Raw genomic sequence first — 15622 nt, forward strand, 5'->3', positions numbered from 1 at the left:
TTGGTAAACATGTTTGTCTTCTATGTCTGTAAGTCTCTTTCTGTTTTGGAAATAAGTTTGTTTGTATCTTTTGTCTTCTTTTAGATTCCACATATAAGTGATATCATGTGATATTTGTCTTTCTCTGTCTGGCTTACTTCACTTAGTATGATCATCTCCTTTTTTTTACCTTTTAGATAATTTTAAGAACCAGTCACACAATGTTTTAGAAACGTTAATAGAAATAAAGTAGATTAAAAAACAAAAGCATAAGTTGATCACCAAAATGAATGAATGCCTTTGTATTTTTCATGTTTTTTTCAGCTTTGTCTAAATGAACGCACAAGTCTCTGTCTGGTTAATGTAATTGTAGTGTCAATACTATTTTATTTTGGTTTATTTTTAGCTAACAGTTTATCACGAGCATTTCCCCAGGGGGTTGTATACACCCTCTAATAATGTTCGAGTACAGCTCTTCAATCTTAAGATTCCAAGACCAAGTTCATATTTTATTAGACAGGAAACTAGAAGGTGACAATTGGTCCATTTTGCCTCTGCCCCAGTGCATTGAGCTGAGGTTGGCCTGTTTGCAGAGAAAAAAGACAGCATTCCCTTCACAGTCCACCTAAACATAAAGGAAAGGAGCTTCACAGTAATCCTCAGACCTGTTCAGTTGGTTTGCATTGGGATTGCACACCCTGAGCTCTACACCTGAAACTAATCAGACATGTTATCTCGGTGCCCCAAGGATGCTCCTACAAAAGTCCCAGTGGATTTTGCTGGTGTTGACCAGATGTAAAATCTTTCTGATTTCTGTACCAGTAGGGTACTGTTGTCTTCAGCCACAGCCCGGATAATCAGGGGGTCTTGGAACCTGACGCTTTACCCAAACAGGGAGCAGGTCATGTTTTTCTGCCCTTGTCTCTGGGGTGCCACTGAATTTGAGAGTAGTGAAGGGGGGGAGGGGACTCTGGACCCTGACCGACCCATGTGGAATCCCACCACCACTAACTAGTTGCTTGGCCTTCGAGGGTCCTCCTAACTTTGCTGAGCCCCGAGTTTTGTTTATATCCGTGCAGATAACGCCTCCTACCTGTCACAGGTATGGGAACCATGGGGTACCTGTGCACATGCTCAGTGCCTCCTAAATAGCCATTGGGTGGGACCCATTGACTAAATCACACAGTTAGTTTAGAGACCAGAGCACCATGAATTTTCGTGGCACATCAACTTGCCTTTTTTGGGCTTTGGAGTCAAAGGAAGAAGAAGATGATCGCTGGACCCCTCAGTCCTGTCTGTGCTGTTCCATTATTTGCCTCAGAAATGGGATCAACTCTCTGCCCATGATGTTTCATGGAATATCTGTAGGTTTTTCTTTTTAAACAAGAGCTGTCTCCATTGACAAATTACACATACTCAGAGGCTTCAGCATGGTGTATCACATCTTTAAGTCCAAATGCATAACTTTCAGTAAATTTCAGGATTACTTAAAATCCGTGCGTACTGTGGAAAGCAGGGGTTACAAACTCAAAGTCCACAGAGCATGGATGGGGCAAAGCACAAGTTTTCTCTAAAAAGGGCAGCCCCACAGCTTCCTTACAGCTGTCGCCCTGAGAGATTACAGACCCGGTGTGGCCGGCGTTGGAAGAGAAGACAGAAATCTAGATTTTTATGTGAGGTCTCCCCAATTTTTTTTTAAAGGCTATAAATGTTAATCGCTTTAATTTCTTTATCTCTGATTCCCATTGAAGCTGAGCTTTCCCCATAGGTTTGTCAACCAGGTACATTTCCACTTTTGGAAAGACTCTGTTTATGGGAGCAATGGTCTTAAAGTTAGAATTGGAAAAATATTCAGATGCAAGAAACGAAGATGGGGAATAGAAAGCAGGTAGCAGACCCGGAGATTGTCCCCCGAAGGCTGATTTCACTTCCCTCCCTGGATACAAACGGTACTGATGCACTGCGGTGGGCACTGGGTCTAGGATGGGACAGGAGCTGGAGAGACGAAAAGATGGACAAGGTCCCCACGTGGAGACAGCCCTTATGTTGTAGCCGGGGGGATGGGTGGTTCATCAAGGGCTGTGACCCACCTGCCATCCAGAATCCAGTCCCCTCCCCATTTGAGAGATTTAGGTCTCCCAAATTTTAAATCTTGGCAACCAATTCAGACTTCCAGGGCCAAACAAAACACATCTACACGCTGGGCAGGCCAGTCCCAGACGTGCTCCACTGATGGCTGGATGCCTCAGTCCGGCCTCCTCCGCTCACTCATTTGCCAACTTTGGAATCGCTACAATTACTCGGGTATTTCCTGGGATATATCTCTTGAAAAATGTCGCTTCACAATATATTTGGGAAGTTCCACATTCTTCTCTTGGAAGAGGAGAATATAAAGTCTCTTACAAATTCTGCAGCGAAGCAACCTGTGTAAATTTTCCCCTCTGCCTGCCTTTTTTTTTTTTAATTTTTATTGGAGTATAGTTAATTTACAGTGTTGTGTTAGTTTCAGGTGTACAGCAAAGTGAATCAGTTATACATATACATAGATCCACTTTTTTTTTTTTTTTTTTTTTTTTTTGCGGTGCGCGGGCCTCTCACTGCTGTGGCCTCTCCCGTTGCGGAGCACAGGCTCCGGACGTGCGGGCTCAGCAGCCATGGCTCACGGGCCCAGCCGCTCCACAGCATGTGGGATCTTCCCGGACCGGGGCACGAACCTGCGTCCCCTGCATCAGCAGGTGGACTCCCAACCACTGCGCCACCAGGGAAGCCCTGCCTGCCTCCTCATATCCTTTAGAATGAGTGTTCCGCTGAGCACCGTCTGGGAGATGCTGTCCAGGGTCACCCCCCTTCTGCGCTGTCAGACGTACGGCTTTTACAAATACGCACCTCAGATACATGGATAGAGAGAGAGAAAATACACTGCTTCTGGTGAACATGGGGGCATTCCAGTGATGTGCTCTGAGGTCCTGTCTGAGAATAGGGCATTGAGAGTTGGGACAGCAACAAGGCACTGAAGCCTGAAGGGGAGGGGAAGCTTGGGTCAGACCGGTCCTGGCCCAGAGAGCAAGTCTGCAAAATCTGTGTGATCCACAATGGAGCAGGTGATTGCATGTGTCCAGGCCGGCCCGGGGTCAAGTTCAATGAGATGACAACCCGTGCTTGGGGGCTGGTAGCCCAGAATCAAGCTGAAATGTCCTGAGAGCAGAGCCCACCACTGTTCATGGAGGTGTGGTCTTGACCTCGGCCACCTGGAAAGGGCCCCGGAGCGGAACACTGCCCAGGGGCACACGAGTTCAGTGACTGAGAGAAACAGTAACAAAGAACGTGGTTTCTGACACGCTGCTGTCCCAGGAGAGGAGAGGCCTGGTGACTAGGGCAGATGAGTACTCAGTCAGCCTGCCAGCTCTTCCCTTCCTGTACCCTGAGATGGATGCCCCTGGACCACCTTTAGAAAGGGAGGCCACTTGAAGGGGCTGGCACCCTGATCTTGGGGCCTACTGCTGGCCCTGAATCCACCTCCTGGCTCTGCCCAGCATTGGTTCTGACACCTGGATTCTGCAGCTCATCCTAAGGTGGCATCTGTGTTCCCAGGAGGGGTGTTCTTCCTGTGATGATCCAGGACCTGGCTGTGACAGTGCGGCCTCTCCATCCTTGGAATGCCAGACGCCAGAGGCTCAAGAGCAGAAGTTACCCTTTGCCATGATGGGCATGGCTAGGTCTCTCCGAATGGGACATGGGTTCTGATGGATGGTGAAGCTCTCCCCAACCGTCTCAGACACCCTCAGCTCGCAGAATCTCCACTGTGGCGCCAGTTCCCAGGGGAAATAAGGAGTGTTTGTGGTTTTCAACTTTGCCAGGGTGCCCTGTACTATCGCCACCCCTCTGATACTCGGAGATTCATTCAGTATTGGAGGGAACAGTGGAAGAACCTTTGTGACCTGCAAAGACCCCAGTCTGTAAGGTCTGTAAAGTTCTAGTTTGCTGGGCTGTTTCTCCTCTCTCTGCCATCTGCTATTTTGCAGATAGCAAAGTCATCCAGACTTCTTTGGCAGGGATGGCCTGGGGTCCCACTTTGACAAATTGGAGGCAAGGACTCTTTGCTCCAGAGCTCCTGCAGCCTGTCCAAAGAGCGTCTGTGGGGTTGGCTTCAGCTGAAAGCGTTCTTCTTATACTATTCGGTCTAGTGGCAAAGTGCACGTCTCCTGCTCATGCAGTTAATTTGGAGGCTCTGCGCCTTGCTGCCACGGCTCCAACTTCTTCAAGGGCAGCGCTGGCTGGGCTCCATCGAATGCCCTGACAGCCAAGATTTTGAATTGAAAAGGCTCAAGGATAAATACCAGTCTTCTAAAGAGAGCAAGGGTGAAGGCTTGGGAGTGATTAGCGTGCGCTTTGTCTGCTGTGATCTGAAAATGGCATGTTTTCCATCAAGTCCTTCGATTAGATCCAATTATCGTTCTCATTGCAAAATAAATCTATGCCCTCAATTCAAACTTGACCCTGTAAGTGGGACATCACATTCCAAGAGTCTTCCTCTAAAGTTAGCACAGCCAGTCAATGATCTCCTTCAGGAAGAATTCAGCCCATGCGGTGATTGTCCCTCATGGTGGGGACACCTAGCAGTGGCTTCCACACAGTCCTGCCCTGGGTGGGAGCTGTGTCACCCATGAAAGATCTCCTTCCAGCTGCATCTTTCCTTCGTGTATGACCCAGGCCAACTCTCCTAATACATAAAGAGCAACACGATGTGAAGGCTGCCTGGCATCATATCTGCCCTGCCTATTGCTGGTGATGGTGCCCTGGGCCAATGACTTGATCTCTCACTTCTTTTTTTAAAATTGAAGTATAGTTGATTTACAATGTTGTGTTAGTTTCAGGTGCACAGCAAAGTGATTCATATATATATATATATATATATATATATATATATATTCTTTTTTTAAATTTATTTAATTTATTTATTTTATTTTTCGCTGTGTTGGGTCTTCGTTCCTGCACGTGGGCTTTCTCTAGTTGTGGCGAGCAGGGGCTACTCTTCATTTCGGTGCACGTGCTTCTCCTTGTCGTGGCTTCTCTTGTCTAGAGCACAGGCTCTAGACACGCGGACTTCAGTAGCTGTGGCACGTGGGCTCAGTAGTTGTGGCTCGTGGGCTCTAGAGCACAGGCTCAGTAGTTGTGGCACTCATGCTCCACAGCATGTGGGATCTTTCCAGACCAGGGATCGAACCCATGTCCCCTGCATTGGCAGGGGGATTCTTAACTGCTGCACCACAGGGGAAGTCTATATATATATATATATATATATATATATATATATATATATATATATATATATATAATATAATATATATATATATATATATATTCTTTTTCATAGTCTTTTCCCTTATAGGTTATTATTAAAATATTATTAAAATATTGAGTGTAGTTCTCTGTTCTATATAGTAGGTCCTTGTTGGTTACCTGTTTTAAATATAATAGTGTATCTGTTAATCCCAAACTCCTAATTTATCCCTCCCCCCTTTACCATCTTGGTAACCACAAGTTTGTTTTCTATATCTTTGGGTCTATTTCTGTTTTGCATATAAGTTCATTTATATCATTTTTTTTCTTAGATTCCACTTATAAGCGATATCATGAGATATTTGTCTTTGGCTAACTTCACTTAGCATGATAATCTCTAGGTCCATCCATGTTGCTACACATGGCATCATTTCATTTTCTTTTTGTGGCTGAGTAATATTCCATGGTATATATGTACCACATCTTCTTTATCCATTCATCTGTCAACAGACATTTAGGTTGCTTCCAAGTCTTAGCTATTGCGAACAGTGCTGCTATGAACATTGGGGTGCATGTATCTTTTCCAATTATGTTTTTCTCCGGATACATGCCCAGGAGTGGGATTGCAGGATTATACGGTAATTCTATTTTTAGTTTTTTAAGGAACCTCCATACTGTTTTCCACAATGGCGGCACCAATTTACATTGTCACTCACAGGGTAAGAAGGTTCCCTTGTCTCCACACCCTCGCCAGCACTTGTTATTTGCAGACTTTTTGATGATGTCCATTCTGACTAGTGTGAGGTGGTGCCTCATTGTAGTTTGGGGCATTGACCTCCCACTTCTACTTTCTTGTCAGTACAATCGAGATCTGCAGTACCACCGCTTGGAATAATGGCTAACATATTGCCAGCCTTCAGAAATTGATGGCAGGTGTTATTATTGGTGGTGATGATGGTGTTTATTTAAAACTGCCTGAGGAAGGATGGAAACTTGATTTGTTGGAAATCCTTATAACCTGTGTCTACCTCTGACCATCTGCCTCATTAGACTATTTAAACATGTGTGTTTGAAAAGAACATATGCTCATATTTGTGTACCGATAGGTGGATGGGGGAGAGACTAGCAGTATTTCTAAACTCTCGAATCCTGAAGGCAATCTTGCTGTAATCAGGCGACTTATCCACCTGTGTATCACACTGTGTGTGATCAATACTGTGAAGCTCCCAGTCCTGGGATCCCTCTGGGGGACACGAGTTCCGCAGAAATGCTGTAAGGAGTCAATGAGACAGATTGGGTAAGTGGGTTACAGGCTCTGTTTTTTTTAACAGTAGAACCACACTGAAATCATGTGTAGAGCCTCAAAAGACAGGAACTGTAGCTTCTCCAGGGGAAGGACGTCTCCCTGTATTGTCCGCTGCCTGCCCACCTTCCGCCTGGCCATCCGTAAGCTCCTTCTCAGCCCCCGCCTGTCCGTGAGTGGTGGACGTGAGGGCTGTGGAAGTGAGAAGCTGTGCCGCCGTTATCTGCAGGGCTGATGATTTCAAGACGCTTACGGAACTGAGAATGCGCAGGTCATGGGTGGAGCAGCTGGGCTCCGGTCCTGGCTTTTCAGCCCTGGAACTCTGTAACCAGAGGAGCTCTGTGACCTAGGAGCCTTTAGAGATGTTTTGTACCTTCTAGACCTCTGCGGCTTTGTAGTTCGAGGAAGGAACTTTGTGACTCTGGCATCATTTAGAAACATTTTATATGTTCTAGATCCTGAAACTTTGTAACTATGAGAACTTTGTGACCACAGAAACATTTAGAAATAGTTTATGCCTTCTAGAACCCTGCAATTTTGTAACTACAGGAACTTTGTGCCCGCAAGAGCATTTAGAAACATTTAATACCTTTCAGAACCCTGAAACTTCGTAACTGCGCTAACAAAGGAGTATTTACAAACATTTAAGATTTTGGAGAATTATGCTATAGGTACATTAGCCACCAGCTAACTTTGGCTACTGAGCCCGCCAGATGGGTAGCCCAAATTGAGATGTGCTGTGAGAGTGCAATTGCACCAAACATATAAAAAAAATGAACTTTTTTATATTAATTATATGGAAATGATGATTATAATTTGCGTTAAATGTTGACTTAAAGTATACTAATTAAAGTTAAGGAAAATTAACATTAAAGTATTTAATGAAAACTAATCTTGCTTACTTTTTACCTTTTTAATGTGACTACAAGAAGATTTTAAATTACATGTGTAGCTCATATTACACTTCTATTGGACCCTGTTGTTCTAGAACTCTGAAGCTTTATAAATACAGGACCATTTGTACATGGAATGGGGAAGTTAAACACATATTACTGTCATCAGCCATCTATTTTCCCAGGCTTCTTGCCTTTAGTTTATCAAGTAACTTTTGAAATCGCATGGGCTGGTCTGGTTGTCGTCCGCAGTTGAACTGCTACCTGAAAAGGACATCTTTTTCCTCTCAGACTTTGCTTGTTTTCTGCGATTGGGTAAATTACCTAAAGAAACTTTCCTAGCCACGTCAAAAAGAAAAATGACTTGGTGTGCTGGAACGGGGCAGAATCAGCCCGTGCTTTTTTCTTTCTCATACAAAACTTTTTTTTTAATGAAAAAGCACCTGTTTGCCTGGGTACTGATTTCTCGTGACTGCTGTTAATTCTCCCATGGGAGTGGGTGAGGCCATCGCCGGACCCCGCCCCTGAGGCTGCTCCACTTCCTGGGAAGACTCCCGCTTGAGGCCGGCTGAGCCTCAGGCGTTAGGCAGCGGTGGCTTGTCCGTGGCTGTGGCCTTGGCAGAGTGACCCTCCGTGGGAGGGCAGGCTCGCGGTGATGTCTATCCAGCACGCGCAGCTGGTATCGGCACGCCTGTGCTGCTTGTCTGTCCTTCATTTCCTTGGTCCTAAACCAAAACAAACTGTCCATAAGAAACCGTCTATCTTAGACTGGGGTGTGTGCTGGGCGTGAGGAATGATGCCTGGGAAAGGAACATCTGCACAGTGGACTTTCAGCTAAAAGGAGGTGCTCATGCTTCTGGCCAGCTGCGATTCTGCAGGGGCACGCACAAGGGCCTTCCTGCTGAGCCCACAGAAGCTGCCCTCCGAGCCCAGGGACCAAGTGCTCCCAGCTGGCTGTTACAGGGAGAGAGGAATAGCTGTAGTCCATCGGCAGCCCTTTGAGGACACGTGGATGGGGTGGGTGAGGAAGGAAAAGCAAATTCTGCTAAATCTCCCCCTCCTGAAGCTGTACATTGGAAAGCATAATACATACATCACACGGATTTGGGCTTTTGCCAGATGACCCAGAAGCCCAGAATCCAGAGTATGGCGGGTCCTATCCCGCATCAGGAGAGGCACCGGCTGCAGAAGCCAAGTGGTCCACCGGCCTGGCCTTGCCCCGCCCCGAAGGTGCTCGCCAGCCTTGGGAGAAGCACCGGCCAAGGACCTGGGCTCCCTCCCTCCACAGCGCTCCCAAGGCTGGTGGCTTCTGTCATGTGTCCACTCTCTCCTCCTGGACAAGCAAGGCCCCGGGGAGCCAGGTCCACACTGGGGCGTCAAGAGCAAGGTCAGGTGAGAGGTGGGTGGGGTGTGTCAGCGGAGTGTGAAGCTGAGCATCTGGGACAAACCTGGGATGTGTACAACAGGCAGACGGAGGAAAGGGGAGGGCAGGAAGGCTGAGCCAGGTGGAGGGAAGAGGACGTGGTGTAGAGACCCCAGACTTCACAAGGGGGCCTGGACAGGAGGTGAGACGGGCAGGCAGAGAACAGGTCTGAAGCCCTGAGCTTGGGGCTTGGCCACTGATGGTTAGACCAGGCAGCTCAGGCCAGAGCCTGGGTGGGAGGAGCGTGGGGAAGGGCTGGCTCAGGCCTTGCTGCAGCGCCTCCTTGAGGATTTAGGGTTGTCACACACTGGTTTAGGATCATCACATGGATTGCTAGGTACTCAGGAACAAGATAAAATGATAAACACAACATGCCATGTGTATTGGGCATGGCGTCACACACATGTAAATTGCTTTTCATAAAAGAATTGGTACTCATTAGAGGACCAAAGGATCATTTTAGATGTTGCCCATTTCAAACATTGCCTTATCAATCAAGCTGCTTTGTACCAAAATGAGCATACTTCACAGAAAAATAAAGTATAAAATATTTGCTATAATCCATCCATTTCAACAAATCACACTGGTTGGCGATGGTGCCTAGATTTCTGCCTCACCCTTGTCCACAGACACAGGTTACTTTTCGATCATCATGACCATCCTGTATGGAGTTGTATGTCTTGATTTCTCCACGTGACATGCCAGCTTAAGCAGTGATCTGTGTTTCCACCTACATGTCATGGTCATCGTAGGATGCAGTGACGGAGGGGACTCCCTCCCGCCGGACACTGTAGAGACGTCCCCATGAATATGATGAGCATGGTGGTGTTTATGTTTTTCCTTCCATAACATTATTTTCTTAAGGCAAATTATCAAAAGCTAGGCTAATGAACCAAAGTTCCTGCAGAGTTAAAGCTATGCTTTTTCTTCTTGATGTACACATTCCCATTGCTTTCCAGTTAACACCAGGAGCAACAAGTGTGAGAGTCTCAGATTCATGGAGCTGTCATCAGTTTGGGGTGATCTTCTTTCTCCAGTTGAAGCTTTATGAAATAATATCATCAGTGGAACTTCTAAATTACTTTTTAATTCTTTTTCTTCAAAGGGTGCGTTATTTTAGTTTAGTTTAGTTTTTATTGAAGTGTAGTTGATTTACCATGTTGTATTAATTTCAGGTATACGGCTAAGTGAATATATATGCGTATACATGTATATATGTGTATATATATATTCTTTTTCAGATTCTTTTCCCTTATTTGTTGTTACAGAATACTGAGTATAGTTCCCTGTGCTACAGTTTTTAATTCTTATTAATATCATTCTGTTCCCATGGAACAGTGTGATTTTGCATACTTTGAAGGAAAGGCAAATACTTTGAAGGAAAAGTATAGATATAATTTTGTTTGGCTGGACTTTAAACAACTTAAAGCAGGAGCCAGCATTTGAAAAGTGTTCTGTTTTCCATTTCAAACACTGTTTTATAGAGCCCTTTCCATTTTTTTCTCTGCCGTACACTTTATTGAATATTTAAATGAGATTTATTTAAACCACCACATTCCATGAAAGAGAAAAACACAAGTTTAGTAAATGCATTCAATTAAGTCTCGGGGCAGAAGCAACAGGAAACGCAGCCTTGAGCCTCCGGGGTCGTTGTTAGTTGGTCCCCGGCCACACAGATCTCGGCCAACGCTCTTTGTTTGCTGTGTCAGAGGACATTAGCCGAGACGGGTCTGGAAGCCACTTCCTGGCTCCAAAGGGACACGGTCACCAAGTAAGAAAGACTCATTTATCAGAACACAGACTTTGCTGCATAAGTGAGGATGGTACAAAGCATATTTCAAGCATCATTATCTCGGCCTGATTAGTAATGATGGAAATCGGTCCTCGATTTTTAACGGTCAGCGGGAAAGACCTTCAGCTTTCACTGAAGAGGGACAATCACCCCATATGTGTCTCTGTTCTTGGCACAGCAAGAAAACGGAGACAAGAGCCTTTGCAAAGGCTGCTTTCAAATTGCTTTGGCAGCCGTTGTCTTGTGGATGCCGCTGTCCAGGGACACAGATAAGGAAGGTCCAGTTCTCCTTGGGGGGGGGACATCTCCCTGGATGCCCGGGTGGTAGCACCACGTGGCACCTCTGGATACAGACGTGGCCAGCCCTCCCCGGTTCTGGAACCCCCGTGAGCTTGGGCTGCTCCATCCTGAGCTCACGCGGTTGCCTCCCTGTGAAGCAGCAATAAGGACCTTAACTGCCTTATATCTGCTTGTGAGGTTTATCATAGGATGATCTGGGCAAAAAAGCCCCAAGTAGGTCCCCGCGTGGGAAGGCTGCATGAGACACAGAGGGCACTGTGTGGCCCCCCGCTGTGGGCATTTCCCCCATCCAGTTAAAACCCTGGGGGGCCTGGGCAGGGGGATGGGCTGGGGGGGCTGTCACCAGTGTCACTGCTGCCCTGAGGTTTGCTGTAGTGGTGGTGATCACTGTGCCACACACACACACACACACACACACACACACACACCCCATCTGCGTCCCAGTAGGTCCAAGGGCAGCAGTAGTCCAATGCCTTTGGAACTGCAAGAATTTGACTGTGAGTTGTACCTTCTTCAGATATTTCCAGAAAAGAGTGAATTACGTAAATAATGAGATAAACGAACGCTCTCCCTTTCTCCTTGGTCTTCCCTAGAAGTGGAAAAGTTGCTCCAGCCTCACATGAGGATGAAGACCTATTCATGACTGGCCAGTTCCAGAAAACCCTTGCAGAACTGGACAAAGAGCTGGAAGGTAAGCACCACCTGCTCCTGCTTGGACCTTACCCCCTGTGGCCGGCGCTCTGAGGGTTATCTTCTCTGACTGAACTTTATGTCACCACATGGGGAAGACGGCTGCAGAGGGAATGCAGCTCCGTGTGAGGAAGGCCCAGACTGGGGGCTTAGCACACGGGTGAGCACAGCTCCCTGGAGGGGACCTTGCATCTGGGCTGCTGCACAGTCCCGAGGAAACGTCTGAGCAGCTGCTTAAAACCTCCTCTGAGTAATACTGATTTTGCACATGAAAGTCTTCCATACGCATGAACAGAAAAAAAGTTCTCCAGTCCTCAAATAAGTTAGGGAAACACTGGGTGCCACACAGGCAAACAGGGCTGTTTATTAAACCTCCAACCCTGTTACTTGCTAATATGTGGCCTGACTTTCAAAGGGAAACGCAGAACACAGCGTGTTGACAGGGACCCCTCTTAGAGTGGGGCATCTCACAGCACTGCGATTCTGTGCATATATTGGAGAAATAATAGTGTAAGGCCAAAGCAGATGCAGATCAGCTCAGTAAAAACTGGAAATCTTTCCAACGAAGGCACAAGTGAAAATCAATGAGGAAGTAGATATTGGCTGTGCCTTCAAAGAAAACAAAACAAGAAGAAGGAGACAGACTCCAGAGCTGACCCGGAGTTTCGTCTGACTTGCTTTTCAGCGTTCCGTCCTCAGGTGGGGCTGACAGGGCTGAGAAACCTTAATCAGCCTTAGTGTGTCCTCTGGCTCTGCCCACGGGGCTCACTGCATCCTCTAGGGCTAATTCTGATGGGCTCGAGGCTTAGTCATCTGCCTCTTAATAAGCAAAGCAAGAGCAAGTTGTCCCATAGATTTTGTGGTTCTCCTAGTGAACAAGAAAAAGATGAAAGTAAAAAACCCCAAATCCACCGTCCCACCCTGCCTTGAGGTGGTGTATATTGAGGGCTTGGACTTGGAGATCAATGTGTAAGTGAAGATACCGGCAAAATGTTGTATGATACCTCAAGGCGTCACAGATCGGCAGACAGGTCCTCCGTTGAGTCATGCAAGCTGAGACTGGTTCCAGGCATGTGTAGATGACAACCCAAAATGACACTTTAAATAACTTACACCAAAGGCACCCCCGAGAAATCAAAGTCGGGGTGCAATTTCACTGAATAGGGGGCACAGGAGTTGTCCGAGCGGTGCCCACCTGTGACCTGTGTTGTGCTTCTTTGCAGAAATCGAAGAAAGCTATGAAACCGACTCGAGCTTCCTCACCAACTGCATACACAGCATGTCCGGTCGCTGCCCGCAAGGCACCGTCATCCCCGACGGCGATACCGAGGCAATCCCGGTGACATTCATAGGGGAGGTTCTCGATGATCCCGTGGACTCGGGGGCATTTACCAACAGAAACAACAACGCTGGCTCCTTCGACGCTGGGAGCACAGCCAGCAAGAAGGCCCAGCTGCCGCCGTGCCAGGCCGAGCACAGCCAGCGGCAAGGGCAGAGGAGGGCGGCGGGGCCTGGCTCACCCGCTCCTTCCCAGGACCCTGGGGGAGAAATCAGAGTGGCCTCGACCAACACCTGGAAGGATGCGACTCCCAGTAAAATGGTGCCCAAGGCAACTTGTGCTTCAGCGCTTCACACGCACGACCTGAACGCGAAGGAGGAAGGCAAGGCGGCCGGCTCTGCTCATGGCGGGAGGACCCTGGCCCCCAGGAGGGTGAGCACGCAGCCAGGGAAGGAAAAGGAAGGAGATGATAAAAATGACGTCTGGACACCACCGCCGTGGTATCGAGGCCAACACCCAGGGGGCAGTTACGGGCTTAAATATGGCCTCACAACGTATAAAATCGTCCCTCCAAAGTCAGAGATGAAATGCTATGACCGGGGAGCATCCCTCTCCACGGGTGCCATCAAGATCGACGAGCTGGGGAACCTGGTGAGTCCCCACACGAATGCCGGCAGGACCATAGTCCCGACGTCGCCCACTCTGGAAGCAGAAGCCCCGCCCATTGGAAAAGTCAAAGAATTCTGGAGGTCCAACTCTATAGAAAAACACTCTGGCCGGCCCACAGAGGGGGCCAAGAGGACCTCTACCCCCACCACGCCCACGAATCCACAGCCTCAAGAAAGCGGACTCAGAGCGGAGCCCACTTCCCCAGACCCCAAAGCGACACTGCCCCGGCCCCGGTCCCCCCACCCAGAAGATGGGAGACCTCTGGAGGAGGGCAGAGGCTGGCCAGTCCCAGCAGCTGCCTGTCCCCTGAAAGTGCCAGCTAACACCGCAGAAGTCCCGTTTCTCAAACCTCAGAGAAGAACATCCAGCCAGTATGTGGCCTCTGCCATTGCCAAGCGGATAGGGACCCCGAAAGTCCACACTGACGCGGGGAGGAAGCCTGGTGATGCCCAGAAGACATGTGAAGGCAGAGCGCCCGAGCCAACTGGACGACCTCCCATGATGAAGGATGGCACCGCCCCCAGCCTGTACCCAGAGGCAGGCGTGCGTCACAGTGGGGACGAATCGGCAGCAGGGGCCCATCCCGGAGGGCAAATCGGCAGCCCTTATGGGAAGCTATCTACTCAAGACGGTCCCACTGGCATCCACAGAACTTCCCATGGACCACTAATCACAGCTGCCCAGAGGGATCAGGCTGCCGTGGGACAGAACTGTGGTCTCAGTGGAAAGCAAAGCCCAGGGAAACACAGGACCAGCTCGGCATCTGATCCCAAGTTCCAGCCGGCCGGCACGAGCCCCCCTCCCGCTCGCTCGGGAGGTGATCAGACTCCAGGCTGTGCCCTGGTGAATGGCTCCAGGTGGGTCTCCGTCCACAAAGAGCCTCTTCACTCTCCGAGTGTGTCTGATACAAGTAGCCACGCTGGACGGGAGCCCCCAGAATGGGAGGAAAAGCCGGGTTTGTCAAGCACAGATGTACTTGAAGCCGATGGTACCTTGCCAGCCAGTATCTTTGGGCCAAAGAAGAAATTCAGACCTGTGGTCCAGAGGCCAGCCCCAAAAGACACATCCCTGCACAGCGCCCTGATGGAGGCCATCCACTCGGCGGGAGGGAAGGACAGGCTTCGCAAGGTGAAGTCATCGGCGGGCTCGGGCCTCAGGGATGGGCCCTTCCCCACACCCACCCAGACACAGACTTTAAGGTGGCATCGGAGGAAGGAGTGCCGGGCTAGGGATGTGGGTGAACGCACAGGCTTAATTTTACCTGGATTTCTGTCTCCTTGCCTCCCGAGTTGTTTGAATAGAACCATTAAGGGGCCCAAACGGATGGGTTTGGGCTCGTCCACACTGCCTTTAAGGCTTTTGACTGCCCTGGGGAAAGATGTCGCCAGTACGTAGCCCTTACCTGGTCACAGGGGGGTGGGGCAGGGGGGATCGTCCATAACTGGTCCTCGAGCCTGGAGGGGGAGATGGAGGGTCAGCCTGGGGCCCTGCTCCCCACCACCCTGCCCTTTCAGCAGTGGTGGGCTGTCATTCTTCAGTAACCTTGGGGACAGTTCTACCACACCTGCCCCCATATAGGCATTTATCATCCTGCAAATGTTATTTAATAACTACGCCAACACGGATGATTGGGAACTCTGTCCTCCATTTTGCCACTGAGAAAACTGGGGGTCACCCTGCCAGCTAGTGGGGACCCAGGCTTCTCATCCAGGTCTGCAGGACTTAAAGGCACATATCTGCTCAGGAAAGCTAGGACCAGTAACAGGAGGGATAGGACACTCAGGGGCGATCATCCTGTGCTACCCCAAATATATAACCTTTGATTTTTGTATATATAGCGTGAGGTCAATCCAGAATCTCAACCCGATAATTTTACCTTCTAACAGACAGAGACTGTGAAACTGACCCAGTAGGTCTGAACTGATAACTATGGGTTTTCCTTGCACTGCCTTACCGTCAGCATTCCCCCCGTCTCCTGAGTGACACGTGTTGACATCGTTAATAAATATTCTAG

The 15622-nt window shown here is 48.5% G+C and overlaps 1 protein-coding gene across 12 annotated transcripts in view; it reads left to right on the forward strand.

Moving 5' to 3' along the window:
* Positions 1-15622, forward strand: part of COBL (cordon-bleu WH2 repeat protein) — a 257272-nt gene that overhangs the window by 228317 nt on the left and 13333 nt on the right. For all 12 annotated transcript variants that reach the window (XM_082632720.1, XM_082632724.1, XM_082632718.1 and 9 more), the window contains 2 exons: positions 11564-11661; positions 12884-14736. In XM_082632720.1, the coding sequence (XP_082488846.1) occupies positions 11564-11661; positions 12884-14736 (1951 nt within the window). The remainder of the gene's footprint in view (positions 1-11563; positions 11662-12883; positions 14737-15622) is intronic.

The sequence above is a fragment of the Mesoplodon mirus genome, assembly GCF_964341445.2.
Source record: "Mesoplodon mirus genome assembly, chromosome: 9".
NCBI classification, from domain to species: domain Eukaryota; kingdom Metazoa; phylum Chordata; class Mammalia; order Artiodactyla; family Ziphiidae; genus Mesoplodon; species Mesoplodon mirus.